This window comes from Pimephales promelas, chromosome 10 (assembly GCF_988280905.1).
Source record: "Pimephales promelas chromosome 10, fPimPro1.hap1.1, whole genome shotgun sequence".
In the NCBI taxonomy this organism is placed as follows: domain Eukaryota; kingdom Metazoa; phylum Chordata; class Actinopteri; order Cypriniformes; family Leuciscidae; genus Pimephales; species Pimephales promelas.
In genome coordinates, this window is record NC_142778.1 from 21,235,001 (window position 1) to 21,258,619 (window position 23,619).

General features: G+C 34.8%; 3 protein-coding genes across 22 annotated transcripts in view; 2 read left to right on the forward strand and 1 right to left on the reverse strand.

The window, feature by feature from the left end:
* The window catches only part of b4galnt3b (beta-1,4-N-acetyl-galactosaminyltransferase 3b), a 34,104-nt gene extending 29,398 nt beyond the window's left edge, over positions 1-4,706 (forward strand). The window contains exons 17-19 of one of the 2 annotated variants that reach the window (XM_089135460.1): positions 1-11; positions 507-633; positions 2,286-4,706. The exon at positions 1-11 is cut by the window's left edge and continues 143 nt beyond it. In XM_089135460.1, the coding sequence (XP_088991586.1) occupies positions 1-11; positions 507-633; positions 2,286-2,394 (247 nt within the window). In that variant the 3' untranslated portion in view covers positions 2,395-4,706. The remainder of the gene's footprint in view (positions 12-506; positions 634-2,285) is intronic. The other variant, XM_039654298.2, reaches the window with a different exon arrangement.
* A 4,668-nt stretch (positions 4,707-9,374) lies between these two features.
* tnni1c (troponin I, skeletal, slow c) lies at positions 9,375-13,503 on the reverse strand. The gene is made up of 7 exons (XM_089116616.1): positions 13,402-13,503; positions 11,214-11,252; positions 11,032-11,073; positions 10,471-10,602; positions 10,092-10,181; positions 9,826-10,008; positions 9,375-9,654 (listed from the first exon to the last, which is right to left on the reverse strand). The coding sequence occupies exons 1-7, from the start codon at positions 13,501-13,503 to the stop codon at positions 9,553-9,555; spliced, it is 690 nt and encodes a 229-aa protein (XP_088972742.1). The 3' UTR covers positions 9,375-9,552.
* The window catches only part of c2cd5 (C2 calcium dependent domain containing 5), a 60,258-nt gene continuing 50,082 nt past the window's right edge, over positions 13,444-23,619 (forward strand). For 12 of the 19 annotated variants that reach the window (XM_089135472.1, XM_089135461.1, XM_089135463.1 and 9 more), the window contains exons 1-7: positions 13,444-13,695; positions 14,504-14,605; positions 15,598-15,684; positions 15,767-15,938; positions 16,870-16,965; positions 18,389-18,544; positions 19,203-19,407. In XM_089135472.1, the coding sequence (XP_088991598.1) occupies positions 14,516-14,605; positions 15,598-15,684; positions 15,767-15,938; positions 16,870-16,965; positions 18,389-18,544; positions 19,203-19,407 (806 nt within the window). In that variant the 5' untranslated portion in view covers positions 13,444-13,695; positions 14,504-14,515. Of the gene's footprint in view, positions 13,696-14,451; positions 14,606-15,597; positions 15,685-15,766; positions 15,939-16,869; positions 16,966-18,388; positions 18,545-19,202; positions 19,408-23,619 lie in introns of all 19 variants that reach the window. The other 7 variants (XM_039654460.2, XM_039654465.2, XM_039654469.2 and 4 more) reach the window with 2 other exon arrangements.

Sequence of the window (23,619 nt, forward strand, 5' to 3'; positions counted from 1 at the left end):
AGAGCCTGATGGTACAGTCTTTTTACTTAGTAACGCTGTCAAATACATCCGAGAGAATTAGATACAAAAAAGTCAACAAGGCTGCTTTTAAGTGGTCAAAAATACATTCAAAACAGGAATATTGTAAAGTATTATTACAATACACAATAACTGTTTTCTATTTGAGTGTTTTATTTATTCCTGTGTTGTGAAGCTGAATTTCTAGCATCATTACTCCAGTCTTCAGTGTCACATGATCTTTCAGAAATCATTCTAATATGCTGATTTGCTGCTCAAGAAACATTTATTATCAATGTTGAAAACCGTTGTGCTGCTTAATAGTTTTGTAGATGAATAGAAAGTTCAAAAGAAAAGCATTTATTTGAATATTTTGGCATTACTGTTACTTTTTATCAATTTAATGAGTACTAGCTCAATGAAAGGTTTTTTGAATAGTAATGTAGATGTTTAAATTCACAGCAGAATCGCTGAATACCAGATTCACAGTGTGTGTGTTTAATGTGCAGGTTACTGGGAGGTCAATGGCTTTGGCCTTCTGGGAATTTATAAATCAGACCTGGACTCTATTGGGGGCATGAATACTAAAGAATTCACTGACCGCTGGGGTGGAGAGGACTGGGAACTACTGGACAGGTCAGTCGTGAGACAATACACTAATAAAAACCCTAATCACAAAAGTCATCATAATCTCAAAGTCAGTATCTATTTTTCATACTGTGCATTATGATGTTGGGATTTTATTTAAAGTGATTGATTTTAGTTTTGGGCTTTTATTATATATATATATATATATATATATATATATTATGGCTGTGCAAAAATTAATTGTGATTAATCGCATCCAAAATAAAAGTCTGTGTTTACATAATATATTTGTGTGTGCTGTATATAATTATTTTGTCTATATAAATACATATGCATGCATGTATATATTTAAGAATTATTTGCGCTTAAATTCTATGTATATATATAAATACATAATATATATTATATAAATATTTTATATATGAATAACACATTTTCTTAAATATATACATGCATGTGTGTGTATTTATATATACAAAATAATTATATACAGCACACACAAATATATTATGTAAACACAGACTTTTATTTTGGATGCGATTAATCGCAATTAATTTTTGCACAGCCCTAATATATATATATATATATATAAATTTTATTAATTATAATAAAATTATATTACTAAAATAGTATAGAATTAAAAATGTATTTCTTTTTACTTTTTATGCACATTTTTATTTATTTTACATAAAGATCTTTGAATTACCATCATGTATGAAATGTGCTATGAACATAAATATGCCTTGCCTTTCCTATAATAGTAGCCTTCAATCGGGTCATGGGGTCTATACGACCCCAATTGACTTTTACTTAAATAAAAAAAAAGGTTCCCTTCATCTCAGTGGAACACGATTTTGTGACTTTTCATACATTATCTATCTATACACACAAAAAAAAACTGGGCTTGATTCGGTTGTTCTGAAGGTATGTAAAAAAATGTTTACACTTCTGGTCTTCGGGGTCAATAGACCATTTTGCAAGATCAAAACTGGTCCAGAAGCACTTCCTGTTTCAGTTTTTTTAACACTACATAAAAGCTGGGATAAAATACAACCAACTGAACATATAAAACTGAATCAAAAAGTTAAACAAACATCTTTAAGATTTTTTCTTTACATGTGAAATAAAGAAAACAGTTACAAACTGAAACAGGAAGTGTTTCTGGACCAGTGTTGTTTACATCTTGCAAAATGGTCTATATGACCCCACATTGAAATGAATGGGAAATGTGAAAAAAAAACTAAATATATTTTCTTCATGTGTCAAAAAAAACATCCGGCATAAATCTGAAAATTTTTACACAGAAATGAAGGCCTAGTACAAGAGCATAAATGCAATGTATCATAAAAAATATTTCATATGCTAAAGCTAATGGTGTAGATGAGGAATTGTGTGGTATATGGATACAAAAGTACTTTATATCTCCAAAAACACAGCATTAATGAATAGATGAGAAGTAAACTAAAAAAATGATATATTATTTGTATGATTAAAAATGTAAGTTTTTTGTACAATTACTCAATCAATTGTTGGGGTCGTATAGACCCCGAAGCCCAGAAGTGTAAACAGGAAACGAAGACCTATAACATGCAAATAATTCAGCTTATCTTGTAAGACAGAAAGGTAATATCAGTGCATCCTTAATGTTAAACAGACATGATTTGGTGTGTGAAGTGCCTTGTGTTATGTGTGGTCTGTAGGATCCTTCAGGGTGGGCTTGAGGTGGAGCGCCTGTACCTCAGGAACTTCTTCCATCACTTTCATTCAAAGCGTGGGATGTGGAATCGCCAGATGCTGCGCAACACGTAACCGAGTCAACAGTCTCGCCGCTGCTGAGCAACGGTTACCACGGCACTTTAAACGTTTGGTGAACCTCAGGACATTCCAGATGTGCGTTCCAGATCGCGTCTGACTGAAGGTGATTTTGAGGTGAAAATTAGTGGAAACAAACAGAGACTCAGGAAAAGGTGATGTTTTGTTTGAAGATGAGTTATGCAACATCTCCAGCTGCTATTGGATCATTTCCAGGGTTGAAATGTTTCTCTAATGCCAACTATACTGTCAAGGAAACTGTAAATTGAGCTAAAGGAACATTTTGAGGTCACTGAAGGTTTCATCATCACTTTGGTGTTGGCATAACTAGTCAATAATATGCCTTCAGTTACTGTACGTCTGGCTAAGTATTCTGTTCTTAGAGACAGAATTGTGACGTACAATGAGATGTAAATTCTGAGAAAAGGTGTATTTATTCAGGTAGATGAGTGTCTTGGGTGAGGGGTTTGTCTTTGCACACTGTTATTATGTGTTTTATGCTGTGTGACCTCTTAGGGACTGAAAGAATCTGTGGACAAAGCTAAAGAGATGTGCAATATTCCCAGAGACACAGAGCATGTTTTTGAATAGTGAATTAATTCAGGTTAGAAATGCTGATCCGTTTTCTGGTCAATCGCATAAAGCCTGTCAAAAACCCGTCTGCGCCATAGTTCGTCCACAAAATAACAAAGAAAGAAAGAAGAAATATTGTTTTAAGAATTAAGCACATTTTACTTCCAAATTCTCATTAGTGTAATGTTGACAAATAAAGACATATTATTAAATTGAAGGTCTGTATACATCATGGTGCCTTAAATTTATGTCGATTTAAATGTAACAAAAAATGTAAATCATATTTTGTAATTGTAATGCAGTGCAGGAAAACTAAAAGTCTAAAACGTTAATTCTATTAATGAGAACTTTAAGTACAGATGTGCTTAATTGACATTAAACATACTGTCACAGTACCTTAATTGAAGGCTTTTCTTTATGCAAAATGTCACATTGTTTTGTGATATTTGCCATTTTATAGTGAAATTCAAGGTGTTTTGATGATGAAAATGCCATTTTTTTGTACAAAAGAAAGGGATTTTCCAGGATTCCATGCAAGTTTTTTTTTTTTGTTCATGACATTCCAGCCATTAAACCCGGCTCATCTTGATTCAGACTGATTCAATCATGTGCAGTATTACTTAAAACGAAATATATCCTTGTAATATTCATCAAACAAACAAATTCACATAAAGACAGTGATGTTTTTTTCTTTATGGGTTATCATTTGGTTCATGAGTATGAAATACTGCCTAGTGAAAGCTTATGTTAGCCATGCTCACTTTTACTGTAAGTGCCTTATGCTGTGTTTAATTTCAGATGGTAAATCTACTGTAACATCTACTCGGTTTTGTGTGGCGATTTGGTGCTGTTTTTCCAGAGATTCTTTTTAATGGTTATACATGCTCTGAATGTTACTGCCTTGCCGTTGTAGTTTTTTTAAAGGTTTTTTTTTTTTTTTTTTTTTTTTTTGGTGGGCTTTTTTGTAAAAACAACAAAAAATAATGTAATGCATTGTAGATCTGACAGTCAATAGTGTTTTTTTTTGTTTTGTTTTTTTTCCCATGTATTTTTTATATGAAGGATCTTCTTGTAGGAGGCAAAGCAAAAAATTACTTGTTTATGCAGATCACCAACAACCTTAAATTAAAATATCTCTTCGGGTTTTATGTTTTGTTGAGGTGTGTATTTACGACCAACCAATTGTTGTCAATTGTTCGGTCAAAAGTGGAGTTATGTTTGTGATTTACAGTGAAATGATGAAGAACCTTCTACACGGTTTCTCTGATGCTTGATGTTCACACAGTTTGTGCCTTATTAAAAATGTAAAGGGGTATTTGGATTGGAATTACATGAAGGTGAGTGAATAATGACGATTCATATTTATGCGGAGTCTTTTTAAAGGAGTAGTTCACTTTAAAAAAAAAAACTTTTGCTGATAATTTACTCACCCCCATGTCATCCAAGATATCCATATCTTTCTTTCTTCAGTCGAAAAGAAATTAAGGAAATTTAATTTTGATGAAAACATTCCAGGATTTTTCTCCATATAATGGACTTCAATGGGAACCAAACGGTCCAAAAGACAGTTTCAACTGTTGAAAGGGCTTTAAACGATTCCAGGCGATGAATAAGGGTCTTATCAAGTGAAACGATCAGTACATAGTTAAAATAACAAAGTTTAAGTTTTATAAGCAGTGTTGTAGTACTCGAGACTCGGACTCGGTCTCGAGACCATATTTTAATGGTCTTGGTCTTGTCATGGACTCGTGTCCATTTTGACTCGAACATTTTTTTTTTAGGACTCTGAATTATTCCCGAGTCCACTAGAGTTCAATTAAAAATATTTTTCATGATTATTAATGTATGTTAATAAAATATTTCTTTAAATTGATTGACTCGCCCAGTGATTGATGATTTTCTAGTGCGCAACTGCGCATGACAAATTGTAATAAAATTACTTTTAACACCACCTACTATGTGGCCTTTTTAATATTTTTTAAACTCTAAGTAAATTCAGTAAAAAAAAAAAAAAAAAAAAGGATTTCTCTAAGTAAATAAAAGTAAATTAGGTAATCAACCCTCACTGGTCTCGGTCTCGACTCGGACTCGACTCTCTATGGACTCGGTCTTGACTCGGACTCGAGTGAGGTGGTCTCGACTACAACACTGTTTATAAGTTCAAATGCTCGCCTTGCTCTGTTTTGTGATGTGCGTTCGTGACTCTCCTGTTCGAACTAGCTCATCAAAATGAACGAATCTTTTTTCGAGTCATTTGGTTCATTCAACGAACGAAATGAACGAATTGACTCAGAAAAAGATTTGTTGATTTTGATGAACGAGTTAGAACAGGAGAGTCACGAACGCGCATCACAAAACAGAGCAAGGCGAGCATTTGAGCTAATAAAAACTTAAACTTTTTTTTTTTAAATGAGCGATCGTTTCGCTTGATAAGACCCTTATTCAATGTCTGGAATCGTTTAAAGCCCTTTCAACAGATTGCAGTTTGCACTGAAATCGTCTTTTGGACCTTGAACCTTTTGGTTCCCATTGAAGTCCATTATATGGAGAAAATCCAGGAATGTTTTCATCAAAAACCTTAATTTCTTTTCGACTGAAGAAAGAAAGACATGGACATCTTGGATGACATGGGGGTGAGTAAATTATCAGCAAAAGTTTTTTTTAAAAGTGAACTACTCCTTTAAATGCTTTTTAAATACTTAAATGCTTGTCTCCACGCCTTCTATCTCATTTTTTTCTTTCTTTAGGGGCGCCATGATACAGCATATAGAAGCTTGGGGAAATTTTAAAACAAAAACAAAGAAGATTCGTCACAACTATTTACATTGCTTTGTTTTTCAGATGGAAGGACTACGGCCTCTTTTTTCCTTCCTGGTTTTGCTGCAAGTCCATGATTGAAGTTCCGCCATCTCCTCAAAATGCAGGATTTGTTGATTCAACATTCAGAATTTATTTTTTGAACCACATTGAGGTGACTTAGATCTCCTCAGAAGCAGTGTATAGATTCTAAGGATCTGATTTGGGTTTCTTCTCACCAATAGCTTTCCATGAAAACAGCTCGACCTTTGCTTCTCCAACATCTTTAAACTGGCAAAGAACTGATGCTGATGTGCAAGATGACCGTCTGACTCAGACTGTTTCCATACAATCTTGAAGATTTGAAAACAGTGAAGATGAAGAGAAAAATAGAATCTTCTTCCCTGAAGATATTGAGGAATTCATGTACATGAGACTGAAAGATCTCACCTTTTTCCAGCAGATTCCAAACCTGGAAGATTCAGTTGGATCTTTTTGCCAAGGTGACCTTTTTTGACAACAACATTGGATTAACAACATCATATAGAGAGGAGCTAAGACAAGAGCTAAACTACATCTGAACTGGCGAGTCTATAATATGCTCTTCTGGGCCAGTTTAAAAACGGCAGACGAAGCTTCGCCAGGCGGTAAGTTTTATTAGGTATACGGTCAACATCAGCATTGTGTATCACCAGTTTATGGCCTTTAATCAAATATAATCTGACTGGCTACTTCATTATGGCTAAAATAAACTTCCTGGTATTTGTTTCTTCTGTCCAACACAGATGGGGCACACATATGTTAGTTTCATCATTCCTCTGTTATGTAACCCCTGTCTTTTGTGCCAAACTAGAAAAAAAGCTGTTTGCAACTAAATGTGCATCATTGTTGTAATAAATAACTAGACCAAGACCTCAAAGAACATTTCTCAGTAGGCTACCGCAGTAAAATTCTCAGCATATGCTACTCCAAATGTAAATGATTTGTTTAAAGTGGAAGCAGGTATGTTTGTTTTGGAAAAAAAAGCAAAAAATAGCATGCTTTTTTTTCATGCTTGAACTGCAGTAAAAGCTCCATCTGTACAATTTCCACTTCCTAAAGGTGGAAAAATGCTGTGTCATGGAAAAAATGGTCACTTGGATAAACATTCGGCAAGTCTTGTTCAGAGGTTATACATTTTGTTAGTTTTAAAAGTAAAAGTCACCTCTTAAATTGAAACACTGCTGTAGAAATTAAATCACCATGACAATTTTTTATTCAAAAAAATATGGAATGTTGCATTATTTATGATAAATGATGTATCCATGAATTTATTATTATTATTATTATTTAAAATTTTCTTGCCCTCATAACCTTTAATCAAAATAACGTCCCATTCCCTCTTGCAAACATCTCGTTAACTAACGTGATGGCAGGACAACCTGTCACAGTCACAGATTCACAGCTATAGCGAACAATTCAATCAATTACCAGTGGACAAAATCAAGTCCCGCCCTACATTTTGTTTACTTGTTCAAGAAGCCGTTTCATCACTCAATATATTGATATATATACGTGTATATATATATATATATATATATATATATATATATATATATATATATATATATATATACACTCAATATATAGATATTAGTCACAATGGTGAAGAAAAGAGTATATTGCAGAGTACTGAACAATCCACCAAAAATAAGGAACGTTCGAATAGTAAAAGTAAAGAAAAGAGCCTACCTATTCCAGAGCATCTATAAAGTTATATATAGCATATACCCTCCACCTGCTGGATATGAGCTTGTGAAGGGTCAAAATGAGACCCTGGCTTGTTTAAATTCTGCAAATGCCTGTAAATTTTATATGTTGGGTTATATTTAGTGAAGACTCATGTCTGTGCATTTATTTGGAGTTCTATAAACGTGCAAACTCACGTCTGCTGACAGCTGAACTCACCACATCAGTGCAAAGTACAAAGAATGCTCACACTCATTGTCTAACTCAATTGTTTAAACATTGACGTGTTTAAAGGAGGTTTGTAGTCTTATTTCAGTGTGAGAGTGTTAGCAGTACGCACTAGATATAGCCTTTGATTAATTTTTTTTTTTTTTCAATAGTAAATACTTTTATATTGTTACAAATTTGCAATGTAATGCATAATGGTTTACACAAAAATGATTTCTGGGGAGGGTTGCATAAACCCTCTCAATTTATTTTTTTTAAGACTGTTCATAACGGTTTTAAGTCAGTTACATAAAAACGTAGATTGGTCTAATTTGATACATAAAAGAAAGACTGGAGTTTTCAGCTTTTGCACCACAGGAATAAATAATAAAAAATTCAGCTTTGCACCACAGGAATAAATAAGATTTTAAAATATATTTTAAACAGTTTTAAATTATAATAATATTTCAAATACTAGGCTTTTACTGACCCCAAATAAAGCATTTCCTGCAGCATGTACACTGTAAAAAATATTTTCAATATTTGTTATCACAATATATTTTCTTTTGTCAAATCAACTTTATAATAATTTATTTTAGTTGAGATAACTTATTATTTTGAGTTTCTGATGGTTAAATTAATCTACTTCATTGAATTAACTCACTTTTTCCAGTTCAATCAACTTAAAATTTTAAGACAACCCAGGTTACTTACTTTTTTAAGTTAAACCAACAATATTTTTTTACAGTGTAGTAATCACAACATTTTTTCTTTTGTCAAATCAACTTAAATAATTTATTTAGTTCAGATATCACATAATTTTGAGTTTCTGATGGTTAAATTAATCTCCTTCATTGCATTAACTCACTTTTTCCAGTTCAATGAACTTAAAATTTTAAGGCAACCAGGTTACTTACTTTTTTAAGTTAAACCATCAATATTTTTTTACAGTGTATGCTTATTTTTCCAATTTGTGCAAAACTGCTCTAGTATTAAGAAACGTTTAGTAATATTTGTTGTGTTTGTTTTTTTTTTTTATATTAAAAAGACTTAAATACATGACCAAAGTACAAATTACTCTCATGTGAATCAAGTGATAATCATCAGAACAGGAATAAAAAAAATGTAAATGTCTAAAATAAACACAAAAAAATAAGTTCCATTATCATGAAAGCAATGTCACAATGCAAAAAAATAAATAAATAAATAAATAAAAAATAATAATAAATAAAAAAAAAATAAATATATATATATATATATATATATATACTTTGTTTTATTCTACATGGGCTATAAAGTATTTTGCATACTTTTTTTTCTTTTGATTTTGGGGTATTGTCTCTTAGAGATTCACACATTCACTGAAGTGCCGTCATAGTCGTGCTATTTTGAGGTGATAAACTATTCTTTCCACCGCCACCATTGTTCATTCATGCTGGCCAAACCAGGCCACATAACATTACGTCCACTGCTCATCTCTTTTGTCAGTCTCAGACAGGTGTTGACCAAATAAATCACTGCCAGAGACATTAACTCCTCATGTCCTTGAGCACAAACACAGAGCCAGTCACACAGTGTGAATATTCCAGTGTGTGTTAAAAATAGCATGTCAGTCTATTGTCATAATGAATCACACATAATTAGCATAATCAACATTTTAATAACCTTAAATTAAAGTCATATGAAACACTCTATGTTAGTAGAGTTACAAGCTTTCTTTTGAGATTTGTATTAATACATAGTGTTTTTTTATTTTTATTGGTGATTTGCTTCATTTGGTATTTACCGGTCTCTAATAACACATGCACACGCATAGATATACACAATTATACAATATTATATACACTCCTATCACTGTCCTCCACCAGCAGCATCAAACATCTTCTTCCTGCCCTCCATACCAGACATGGCCTCAACGTTCTTACGCCAGTCGCCCACCTCTGTCGACATAACCTGACAAAACAGAAATGCAGTGTACAGTTATATCCAGAAACTGAAAACGTGTTTCCTTTATTCAGGTTAATCCCTAAAAAACTGTTAAAAATTACACATTTCTGCAGCATTTCGGCATCTCTTTCTATTTGTAAAGTTTTATACACTATGCTTGTGTTTCTGTGTGTGTACCTTCTCTTGTTTAATGTCTTCTTTCTTGACAGATTTGAGGTTGGCTCTGAGGTCCATGGAGCCCTTGTGTTTGGAGCCCAGCAGTGCTCTCATCATCTCGTCCGCAGACACACGCACCTTCCTCAGGGCAGGCTTCTTAAACTTCCCTCCTAAATCTTGCACCTTCAGCTTCAGCTCATGGATCTTTTACACACACACACTCACACTCTGTATATTACAGAAACATTTAGTGTGAGATTAGAAAAGGTACATTCATTTATACTCACATCTTTGTTGTTTTTATTGACTTTGGCCTCAAAGTCGTATCTCTCCTCGTCCACTGCGTCGATTTTGGCATGAAGTTGGCGACACAATTTCTGGATGTGTAAAAATACCCGTTCTTAATTATTACTACTCATGTTTTTAAATTATATTATATCATAATATATCAAATTAAAATAACACAATTGGAAATATGCAAATTGTGAGGGGACTGAAAAACATTCATGAATAAATCTTGTATTTGAGCTTCAGTTTCGTCTTCAAACTTCATGAGAAACATCATTTTAAGTCTGGGTGTTCAAACTGGTAATATTTAAATAAAAACAAGTGCTAAAAAAATATAAATATTATTTTATTAGTTGATGATGAGTATCTTTCACTAACCTGCAACTCCTCCAATTGGAGGCCGGTTATTTGAAGAGGCGGAAGCTTCTCACTCAGATATTTCACCTTCTCATCGTCACGACTGGCCTTTTCCTGTTCCAACTCCTCAATGGCTCTTTGAAGCAAAAGGATCTAAGAAAAAAGAACACAAACAGACATTCTGTAGTTTCAAATAAATCAAATTAAAATGAAATGAAATTTGCTTAGTCCCCAAAGTATAGAAAACAAACTCACACACACATACATGTACACACACGTTGTGTTTTCATGTTTTATGGGGACTTTCCATAGACATAATGATTTTTATACTGTATAATCTGTATATTCTATCTAAACCTACCAATCACAGAAAACTTTCTGTATTTTTACATTTTCAAATATATATATATATATATATATATATATATATATATATATATATATATATATATATACTTAGAATGATTTATTGGCTATTATTCGTCATGAGGAGCAAAAAATGTCACCACAAGGACAAGGATTTTAGATATTGCCCCATAATGTATGGTTTCCCAATACCACACACACACACACACACCATACCTTCAGGGAGAGTTTTCGAGATGCAGAGATCTTAGATTTTGGCTAAAAAAGGCAAATAAAGAGATTAAAGTGAATTTAATTCCAAGTTTATGCTTTATGTTCTGTCATTCAACAATGTATAAATAAATGTATAAGTCACAATATCATAATCACAATATACTGTTGAATATGCTGGTGAATACCTTGGCTTGTACTCCCCGAGGGGCCAATGGACCAGGTGCCTTTTGATGAAAATTAAAATAGATAAAGTAAAAATACATATAAATCACATTGTCGATATCAGAAAATTATTGTATAATATAATTAAGGTTTAAAGGTTTTAACCCTTTAAGTAATTAGGTTTCTGTAATTTCAGTCTGAAAAGACCTGTATACAAAAGAAAATGTACTTACATCGCTGCAGATTTGTAGGTTTGTTGGTGGTTGCAAAGAGAAAAAGAGATGAAAAATAATAATAGTATTAAATAAATACAGATACAAAGATGTGTGTGTTTCACAAAGTAACAACAACAACAAAAAAAAAACAGTGCATAAAAACTACTTACTCGTCTGCCATTGTGAAACCTGGGATATAAGAAATAAAAAATAAGCAATGATGTATAGTTGCAATCACAATACTAAACTACATCTCCTCTGTTCTGTTGATCCAGTGTTGAGAGATGTCTAGGAAAGTGGTAGCGGACACAAAGAGATGTGTGTTACCTGAGGTGTTGCCTGTTGGGTCAAACCAGCTTCTGGAAGCACAAAGGACAGAGACAATTGTTTTTATGTGTGACAGGCAACAGCTTTGTAATTTTAGCTCCCAGAGATAGGAATGAATGGGCAGCTGTCCTCAACATATCAGAGACTAGGCGTGTGTTTGTGTGTCCTCCACAAGGACAAATCAATTCAAAGCCTACTATGTGACTCAAATCATTTTTATTTGCATCTATAATACAATATAGCAGACAAAAATGCCACATCCTATAAAAAATGGGAAATTGTAAATTCAAACAGGAACAGTAAGTATAAGGAAAAGTCCATCGACTAAAAATGACAGCCAGACATACCTGTAAATGACAGGAAACGGCAGGTTGTTAACTCTTCACCCTGAATACATTACTGTCAAATAACAAAAGACATAAAGCAAAGGATTCCATCCATTGGTCATAGGACAGAACACTCTCACAAAACCAAACCTCACTTCCAGAAATACTCAGGACCTAAAATATTTTTAAACCTATTGTTATTGTGCTTTTCGTAGTGTGTTTGAAATGAAGAAGTGTTTAGATGACCACATAGTTTTTGTGTTGGTGTTCTCTTAGTGATATAAATCCATGACTCTTGATTAGGAGGATTTGGACATTCAGGTCATCAGATCTGGTAAAACAGTCATTTATTTATTTATTTGACCAAAAAGTCCTTTTGGATTCGGTGAGAAAAAAGTGTCAGTTCACTTTTCTATATGGAGAGCGGAGGCATGACTGGCACTGTCTGACAGACAGACTCTACAGGCGAATGGTTTTGGCAGCTTGGGGTGTCAGGAATATCTCTCATGGACACCCTTGCATATTTGAGCTCAAATTAGCGCATTTCCACCTAAGGCAACTCAATGAGGTGAAAACCCCTTTGATCCAAGGGTTCTTTTCAAACTAACTCGATATTTACGAGATATTGAATTGATCCTCCTTACAACAGAAGCACAACTACTTTACTTACTCCCCTAACACACAAACATGCAAACTCAATACACCCAAATGAGGCCAACAAATGCACTCATGCATATAAAAATAGTCTTTGATGACAATATATCAGTTATGGATTTTAAGTAACATGATGCTTGCTTATGTAATGGTTATTGTTAGACACAGGTCATGTCTGCAGTATGCCTAACTGACAAAAAAAGAATATACTTGTCTTGTTTTCGGACGTTTTAAACAATAAAAAAATAAAAAATAAAATAAAAGGGTGTAAAAAAATTGGCTCTGGTCAAGAAATATACAGTATATACACTATTAAACATGTTTTTATATTTTTTATAATGAATGTCTATAACTTATAGGGCTTTTTGTTGTGTATGATTTCCATCTTTAACAATTTAGAGTTCCATAGGCAACTTTATCTGATAAATTACATCCAACGTGAGCTAAACATATTGGAATAACACTTTAACCACTGGAAGTAGTCTTATGTGGCATTAAGTACCAGTTTGTGTGTTTACACATGCTACAGGCTGTTATCCACTGGCTGATTTGGCTCTGAAATAATTCCCATTAAAAAAGTTAAATGCTTATTTGTCCAGTTATTTTAGAAGCGTGAAGATCTAAGATAGACGTGATGATTTTTTTTTTGGATGAAAGTTAAAAATATTTAAAATCAGTACATATCTGACCCTAATGTCGTCAATGTCCGTGACCCGGATGTGCTCTGACGTGCCCGCCTCCCAGTCCCAACTGCGTGAGCGATGCGCCTGAATCTGCGAAAGCCCTTTCATATGACAGACGATTTTATTTTTCAAATTAGCCTTATAAGCATCTATATTTTGGTATGATTGCGACCAAAATGCATCACAGAATCGACGCCGCACCTTCCTGAGATCTAATCATGATACAAGAAGCGTTTCAATCGGCACGAGGATCGATGGAGAGACTTTAATGTCAGATTGAACCGCAAAGGTGAAACTCTGGTGAGCTGACAGGATCAAAAACACTGAAAATAATCTTACCTATCTGTAATATATAACACAGATCGTTATAGAAAAATGCTTTTTTATGTAACGTTAAATATATAGTGCTTCTGTGATATAACGTTATTGACAACGTGAATGCAGCTAAACTGCTGCTGCAGCCTGAATCATACAGAGCTAACGTTGTGTAGTTATATATGATTTGTATAACAGTTAAGATTTATCATCGATTTATGTCTTCCATAAAATGTTTTGGGGTTCTTATTTTCTGTTGAATGATTTTGTTCAAATAATAATGTGTATGAGACTGCTGCTAACCCTGAGATGAACCTAGTAATATACATATTGATTAGCTGTATTATTTAATTATTTTCTCTTATTTCTCATACGTGACTACTATTACTGCTTTTTTACATTAACAATGTGCATGCAGTAGTTTTACAACAAAATGAGCTAATTCCCTGAACAAAATTATAGAATTATAATATAATGTACATGTAGACCTACCATTTTGCTCCAATGAAAGTGACTTGGACACATCTGACATAAAAACAATAATTCCCTTTTCTTAAATATGAATTTCCCAGGAGGACTTGAACACACCATAGCCTATATCTGCTTTATTAGTCCCTGGCCCTTCTGTCTGTCCTCTAGTCTAATCTGTCAAAAGCACCTGTTGTGTTTACATGTTCCCAGTATGGATGTACAGTATGTGGGCCAGGTTGCTTATGATCTGTTTTATTTGTTCCTTTTTAGCCTTGATCCAGTGTGGAAACAGAATGTTTGTGTTTATGTGTGTTTAAATAAGATTAGAGGAATAATGCCTGGGAAGTTAAAGGCGAAGATTGTTGCAGGGCGGCACCTGCCCGTCATGGACCGTGCCAGCGATCTCACAGATGCCTTCGTGGAGGTCAGTTGAGCACCTATCTATTAAAGCTACAATATGTACGATTTTTGTAATAAAATATCCAAAAATCACTTGCACAATGTGATATATTTCCGGCAGTTGTGTACTTACAATATCCCAAAAGTTCCCAAAGATTTTTAATTTCAGAGAAATTCCAGTTTTAAATAATGTTTCGTTTCTGACTCCCTGTTCGCTGGTCGCCTGTCAATGACGTAATATCCGCGTTATCCCTGGTTTCCACTTGTACTGCTGTTGTAACCATGGCGACAGACTTGTATAACTACATTACGTCTAGCGGAACGCTAACGCTGTTGTTGTTTTGTTCAAACATTATGGACCATGGCAAGCAGACTTTGTGACAAAAGGCAAACTAAAACAAAAATCAATATCAGCGTGGCGTTTTCGAGATGCCGAGAGCTCCTCATCTGTGATAAACTTTGACTTAACAGAGACACCACTCTTGTATGTACTTTTATTAGACAGGTGAGCAAATGTAGATAAAACTAATGAATGTTAAATAGCTCAACATGATGAAATATTAGAATATAATCATTCATATTGCGTTACCTCATAAGTTTGATTCGTCAAATAAACTGACCTGTGTGAGTAGTAATTCAGAACTTGTGGGTAGTTTGGTTGAATTAAATGTCCTGCGGGACTTGTGTGTGTGTGTGTGTGGCACTGATATGTGTCTTTCATTAGCAGTCGCAGTCATGTTAAAAACATCAATGTATTCACTTATCCATAAACATTATTAGATGCTTCGTCATGACGACAAGTTCCATAATTCCGCTTGTGGGCTATCAAGCTACGTCTTTGTTATTGTAAGCGACCTCTAGCGGCAAAAAAAAAAAAATATATATACATATTGTAGCTTTAATAAAGTCACTCTGCTCTGCACCTTAGTTAAAAAAATGCTGCTTTATCCAGCTCATGTTTTGAGGAACAGCCCTTGTTATATCGCAAATCAGCATTTATAAAGTTTCGTTCCACAGGTGAAGTTCGGTAACACAACATTTAAAACGGAAGTGTACCCCAAGTCTCTGAATCCTCAGTGGAATTCTGAGTGGTTCAAATTCGAGGTAAGGTCTTCCTTCTTTTTCCTGCTATAGTTTGGACTTTTATGGAGTATATTTCCTATGTTTATCTTTCTTTTTCCTTCAGGTGGATGATGAAGATTTGCAGGATGAGCCATTGCAGATAACTGTTCTTGACCATGACACATACAGCGCTAATGATGCTATTGGAAAGGTGTACATTGACATTGATCCATTGCTCTGCAGTGAAGCTGCTACGGTCATCTCTGGCTGGCTCCCCATTTATGACACTATACATGGTGTGTATCCATAAGCAAAATTAGGGCTCCTTCACATCTGGCTCGTTTGGAGCGTTTGTTTTGGAACCTGGCACATTTTCTTCCATAGTTCAGTTCAAGAGGCATTAGTTCGCGCTCAGATCTAGACCAAAACAATCGGTCCGATCGCCTGAACGAGGTCTTCTTGGCCTACTTAAAAACAAACTCTTCAGTGGTGATTGCTTGTAGTGAGACAGAAGTCTGAACCCAAATTTGTATCACAATATATGATGAGTAATTACATACGTTGCGTAAAAAGCAGCTTGCTTAAAGGGATACTCCACCCAAAATTGAAAATGTTTCAAACCTGTGTGAGTTTCTTTCTTCTGCTGAACACAAAGGAAGATATTTTGAAGAACGAATGGAAACAAACTGTTGTTTGGCACCATTGACTTCCATAGTAGGAAAAAAAATTACTATGGAAGTCAATGGTGCCAAAGTTGCAGTCGTTCTTCAAAATATCTTCCTTTGTGTTCAGCAGAAGAAAGAAACTCATTTTTGGGTGGAGTATTCCTTAATGCCTCTCAATATGAATCATAGACTGAAATTAAAATTGGGTCAGGTGAACATATTTAAGAACAACTGGCCAAAATGCATAAAAATAGAAAACCATAATAAGCCTCTGAAGCTGTTTATTGGATGATCGCTATGGGTGGAATACCGGAAAATAAACAGGTGCACACTGACCAATTGAGAGGACCTGTTACTACTCGCATGTGACTTGTATTAACAAGTTTTGGTCCGTTTAGAAATGTTGCCTTGTAAAGGCGAGCAAAACCCAGAAGAAAATGAAACAGTTTAATCCCTGTTTCGGAACAAAGCAAGAAAACAATCTACAGGTCTGAAAACGGGCTTGTTCTGTAATATCGAAGAGTTGTGAGTTGTTTTGTTGTAATGACATGCTTGTGTTTAGGTATAAGAGGGGAAATTAATGTGCTGGTGAAGGTGGATCTCTTCAATGACCTGAACCGCTTCAGACAGTCTTCATGTGGGGTCAAATTCTTCTGTAGTAAGTATCTATATCATCTGCTTTCATTGCCTCCTGTCCATTCACCATTTATGTACCAAAGATTTTAAGAACAAATCACACATTTTTTTCTAAATTTACAAACAAATATAGGAACAACTGAAACCACACATACGCAAAATAGGGCTGTCAACTTTAGTCGTTTAGTCGACTAATTGGTCGATGCCGTCTTGGTCGACTGACATTCTTACTGGTTGATCAGTTGCATTTTTTTTTTTCTTTTTTAATCAATTGAAATACATTTTCAATGGTTTACTCCTTGATATGTTTTCCTTTATAAACAGTTATACATTACTGTATTCTAAATATAATTAGCCTATGTTTTATCACAAATTTTAAATGCTGTAATTTAGGCTATTTTGTAACAGCGCCACAGTTTATCGCGCACACATAATACACTCGGTTCGCGCTCAGTGAGGGATATTGGTAGTTTAGCTGCTGTATTCATTCAGTTAGAACGCTACTTGTTTTGCTTTTTATGCTTTTATACACTATATGTTTTTATCATGATGTGGCGTGGCCGCGACCGCGTTGCTTCCATTACGAGTGCACACCTACATTTGAAATCGAACTTGAGCGCGCAAAAGACGTGAGCAGTCCCTTTAATGGCTTTATCATGTATAATGCTGACTCAATAGATTGTGTTTTCTTGATATGTTTTTGTTTTTATTCGTACACTTTACGCATTTGAAAATAACCTAAATAATGGAACGAAACGAAAATAAACCTATATGCGGTCCTACAGCCTATTATTGATTTGTTATATTGATTTGATAGGCTATTTGGGTTTTTTGTGTGTTTGTTTTAAAACGCCTAGATCGGCTGGACGAAAGTTAACCCATATTTCTGAAAGTAAAGAAGAATATACAGCCTGTATAAACGACAGCTTTTGTTAGGGTTTTTCATTATTTTTTTGTAGCGTGTGGTGTGGTCAGGTGCGCGATTATGATTGTCACTACAGACCTACAGAGCTCCTCACTTTGCATTTAAAAAAAATCACTTAATTTGCAAAGAATTGTATTATTATTATAGTTTTATGTATTTTTGATGTTTTTTCGTTGTTGTTTTATAAATGCTTAATGACAATTGTTAAAAAATCTTTTTTTCCGTCTTCTTTTTTTGGTTGACTAATCGCTGCGCAGAACAAGACTTTGGTCGACTAAGGATTTCTTTGGTTGACTACAGCCCTAATGCAAAAAGCACTTGCTCTGTGTGGCCTTATAATAGTGTAACGAAGTTATATTTCATCCTAACACAACAATAATTATATTGAACTATGTGGCATTAATTGTATTATATAATCCATATATAAAATTCTATAATAAAATGAGCTCATTGAAGTAATGAATCCATACACGAAATAATCCACGCAGTAGTGAATGAGACCCATTCTTTTTTTCTTCAGCAACCTCCATTCCCCGATGTTACCGGGCCGCTATGATTCATGGCTTTGTGGAAGAGCTTGTGGTGAATGAGGATCCAGAGTACCAGTGGATCGACCGTATCAGAACCCCTCGTGCATCCAACGAGGCCCGACAGAGACTCATCTTTCTCATGTCAGGTACCTATACACAAACAGTGTAAGACAGACCGAAAGATATACGTAGGAGATATGCATTGTTCCAATAGTTTTCATAAGTTGCTAGTAGGGGTGTAACGGTAGACGCATTCATACTGAAATATTTTGGTACGGGTCTTTCGTTTCGCTACACATGTGCACTGAATGAATACAGTCTTGTTTTAAACACTGCAAGTGTGGAACTTCTATGTGTGTGCAATGAGTTTCATGTCTCATTTGCACTTGCTTGCTGTAAACACCCGCTGATGACGGCGTAAATGACTGGTCATATTAGAGCATACAGCACTCGCATTAAACAAAGTTTAGGGGAAAGCAGAATTTATATCCATCAATAAACGTACATTAACCTAGCTGTCTGTTTTGTGCGTTGCTACTTTTAACAAACCAAATGGATTTGCCCAATATTATTGAGTATTTGCCCAATATGTCATTTCTCACACTTTTTCAGTGGAAACATTTGTCTAGGACATTTGTACTTCACAATATTGATCTAGTCTTATAATTCTACTTTAAGTTGCTTTGGCCAAGATCATGTTTAGAGACAACTTACTGTGTCACTGTGTGCAATCTGAGACGCTCCTGACAATATTTTCTTGGCTCGTGTGGTGTGTGTGTAAATGCATACTTGTTTCTGTTGCAGGTGAATTGCAGAGGAAGATAGGTCTGAAGGTGCTGGAGATGGGAGGGAATGCAGTGGTTGGGTACCTGCAGTGTTTTGATCTGGAAGGGGAATCAGGCCTAGTGGTTCGTGCCATCGGGACAGCCTGCACACTTGAGAAAATCAGCACACTCCCTGCCACAGCCACACTCCCCAGCAACTCCTCTCCTTCAAAAGACATAAAAGAGTAAGTGTCACAACACACAAACCACCTCTTTTCCAAAATCAAAGATACAGTGCCACTATTTATGCATATGTGCATGTTAGTATCAAGTCTTGCATTATTTTTCAAAGCTCCAGTCTGTAACTTTTTGGGTTAGAAATTATCCAAAATGACGTACGTAACCAGCCAGTGTTCAAAACTATCTGCTTGCCTTAGCTCGATTGAAAACGGTAAGCTTGTAATATTTTTTTTTAATTCAAGTGTTACTGGTGGATTTCCGCGGGAGATTCAAGCATGTCTGTGCGTCATTACGTCACGTCTGGACACATAAAGAAGAGTCTCGGCAAGTAGGCTATATTGTGTGAGAGGATGTTGGAGGTGGAGATTTATAGCCTTTTCTCACAGCACTTGATATAATTAAACTGATCAATTTGTTGGCTGATTCAGAAAGGTTCAAACAACAATCACCAGTGACAACTGGAGATTCACCCGTTGTAAAATGCAAAAGACTTCGTTTGGACTTCGGAGTGGCTAGAGAAAAAATAGACTGTAACCGGCCCATGCGAAAACAAGGATACATCTCTGAAGGACGTTACATGTAGTCACGCAATGCTGATGTTGACAGGGTTCCCACGGGTCCTTGAAATCCTTGAAAGTTTTTGAAGCAAGAAAAAGAAATACAAGGCCCTGGAAAGTTTTTGAAAAAAAAAAAAACATACATAGATACAGATCCTTGAAAGTGCTTGAATTTATTTTGTGATAGAAGTTTAAAAAAAAAAAAAATCCATATTATATTATTCCCGTCTGCTAATGTGTTATTTCGCCAACACTTCGTGGTCTATGCACACTAGCTATGCTTGATTATCGTTAGTTACGCACATTTACGCGGTACGTTAAGTGTTTCCCGCGTGGGGTACTTTGTTTTGTACGTTGCCTTGACGTTCACGCATGGATGAAACTACTATGATGGTACCTGAACGTTTATTGTTGGACACAACAAATGTGTCCCCACATTAAGTCATTAAATTTGAGGGTATTGGACCTGGAAAGTCCTTGAAAAGTCCTTGAATGTGAAGTTGACCAAGGTGTGTAAACCCTGTGTTTACATTAACAAATTGAGAACTAAGTAAAATTTGCACGGTTTGACGTGATATGATAAGCGGTCGTTAGATGTAATCAGTGCGATTTACTGCAATGCTTTTTTCCTTTAGTTGGTTAGAACAAAAGTAGATGTAACTTGTTCAGATGACACTTTCCGGAAAATTCTTATGTTGGTCATACTTCCAAAAAGTAGAATCTGCGATTCTGAATGACATTTTCCACACCGCACGGTGACTGACTGCGCTGTGCCGTGCCGAGGCACAACCCACGTAAAGTTTATAATTCTGCAAATAACTGCAATTGCAGATTTCGAACAGAGATGACGACAAAGAGGAAAAACTACTGACTGCAGCTTTAAAAAGATTTGGATGTTGTTGTATTGCTTTTCTTACAACTATCTCAGTTCATCTGCAGTACATTTGACTAGATTTCTTTTAAAATGAAAATATGTCAAGAATTGAATTTTTTTGTATTAGAAATGAATGTTTTGTACATAGGTTGTTATTTTAGAAATCAAAACACATTCATGCAGTTTTACACCCCTTTAATGAAATAAGAATTGAGGCTGTTTGTTTTGAATTTTCATTCACTTTACACTACCATTCAAAACTTTGGGGTCTTTTAGTCTCTTATGCTCACCAAGGCTGCATTTATTTGATCAAAAAGTAAAACATAAATACAGTAAAAACATTAATTTTGTGTAATACTGTTATAATTAAAAGTTTTCTTTTGGAATATATTTTAAAATGTAATTCCTGTGATCATTGCTCCTGTCTTAAGTGTCACATGATCCTTAAGAAATTACTCTAATATGCTGATTTGCTGAGCAGTTGAAATCAGTTGTGCTGCTTATTAGTTTTGTAGAAACTCTGATAGCTTTTTCTTAATTTTTAAATAAAGAATAGAAGGTTCAAAATTATAGCTTTTATTTGAAATATCATTTTTTTTTTATCAATTTAATACAACCTTGCTGAATAAAACTATTAATTTATTTTAAAGTAAATTTTATTAACCCCCAACTTTTGAATGGTAGTGTATCATGATTATGTTTGCATCTATTTGTTTAGCAGACATTTTTATCCCCAGCAACTTATCTAAATAATTTATAAAAATGTTCTAATATTTGGTTTTATTAAACAGGTATTAATGCAACACGAAAAATGGGAAAATGCTGTACAGTTGCTCACTGTTTTCTGATTTTATATTTATAAATGAGTATGAGGGTGTGTTTGTTTGTTTTATGAGTTGCTGTTTTATATTTTCTACAAAAATGCTTTCTCAACACACAAACACACCACAATCTTGTTCTCCCCTGCATGTCCTCTATCTCCCTCTTGCTCTCCCTCGCTGTCGTTCTCCTGCATGCTGCATCTCTCTTGCAGTAGCATGCGTTTGCTTTCGCCTGCTTTAAGATTAATTGCTGTACAGTTGTGCATTTCAGAACTAGCCGTGGTTTGCATCCGGAGTGCTGCCTTGAGTCTGTTGTGTTTTGTGTTTGTGTTGTCTTTCCAGTTGCTCTCTAAGGAGCTAAGAACATTCGAATGGCAGTGACTTGTCTAACTAGACAGCATTTTTTGTGCCGTCTAAGTAGTCAGCTCACTAGGTTTTAAAGGGATACTACACTTTTTTTGGAAATAGGCTCATTTTACCACTCCCCCAGAGTTAAACAGTTGGGTTTTACCGTTTTTGAATGTATTCAGCTGATTTTCTGATATTTAGAAGAATATCAGTAAACAGACAGTTTCTGCTCTCATTGACTTCCATAGTAGGAAAAAAATATACTATGAGATAGGGCTGGGTAATAAATATCGATTTCTCGATATTAATCGATTCTCATTTTACGAACCGATATCGATTCTTAAATCTCAAGAATCGATTAGTCAACCTGTTTCGTTTGAATGAATGGGACATTGTATCGCGGCTGCGTGCATCCAAAAAAACGCAATAATCTTTGTCCTTTGTTACTATTGATATGAAACAAAGTCTCAGTTTTCAAATTACGTCCATTTTCTTTAGAAATTCAAAAACATAAATAGCGTTTTGCCGTTTTGGCACTGTGGCGTGAGATCGCTCTGGCTCAGCTCAAGAGAAGCAGCAGCGCTGATCTCTCTTCCGGGTTAATAATACCACTTACAGCGCGAAATAAACATGAATGAGCATCTGAAAGTGTGTTAAAGATAGAGGACAACTTATCATTAGTCAGCTAGAAAAAATAATTCTAGAGAGGAGCATTTTGCTAAATATATACACCATATTACATATGCATATAATCTTAATGTTCTTCAATATTTAATGCATATTTGAATAAATCTGGCTAACATAAGTTTTATGACAGCCACCATTTAAATGTTTATATTTCATATAATCTTCTTATTATAAAATAAATAAAAGTGTAATTTAAGTGTTTGTATAGCTACAAAACAGTTCATTATTACCTTCATATTAGGCTAATGAAGCCTATAAGCTACAACTAGACTCCCATAGTTAATAGCATTTAAGAGATTTGATTCCCTTGAGAAAAATTGCCATTTATTGTAACTGATATCCAAAATAATCGATATTGAATCGAATCGAAATCGAATCGAATTGCAAGCTTGTGAATCGAAATCGAATCGAATTGTGAAATTTGTCTCAATACCCAGCCCTACTATGAGACCAGAAACTGTCTGGTTACTGATATTCTTCTAAATATCAAAAAATCGACTGAATACATTCAAAAACCGTAAAACCCAACTGTTTAACTCTGGGGGAGTGGTAAAATGAGCCTATTTCCAAAAAAAGTGGAGTATCCCTTTAAGAAACGGATTTCCTGTCGTTTTTTTTAATGCGGTCTGCCTTGGGTGTTTGCTTAGGGGTGGGAATCTTTAAAGGGTTAGTTCAGCCTAAAAATATAGCCATCATAGGCCACGTTAGAACTATTTTAGGTTTGTCCTTACGACATGAATGTGTTTACATTAATTTTGCGCCCTGCAGGATGAACACAAAGAAAGCGCACATGAGCCTTTGAAAGCAAACGTCTGCCAGTAATTGAGTTTCATGTATCGAATTTATGCTGAATTTCAAATGGCATTAATGATGAAAACACTGAAATGCTGAGAGAATAGTTTGTTTTGTCTCCCACCCCTATGTGTGCGC

Coding starts and splice junctions, on each gene's coding strand:
- tnni1c (XM_089116616.1), bottom strand. CDS start 13,503: ATGAAAGGGCTTTCGCAGATTCAGGCGCATCGCTCACGCAGTTGGGAC. Junction 11,074..11,213: donor CTCGGGGAGTACAAGCCAAG/GTATTCACCAGC, acceptor TGCCTTTTTTAG/CCAAAATCTAAGATCTCTGC. Junction 10,603..11,031: donor CTCGAAAACTCTCCCTGAAG/GTATGGTGTGTG, acceptor CTTTTTTCTTAG/ATCCTTTTGCTTCAAAGAGC.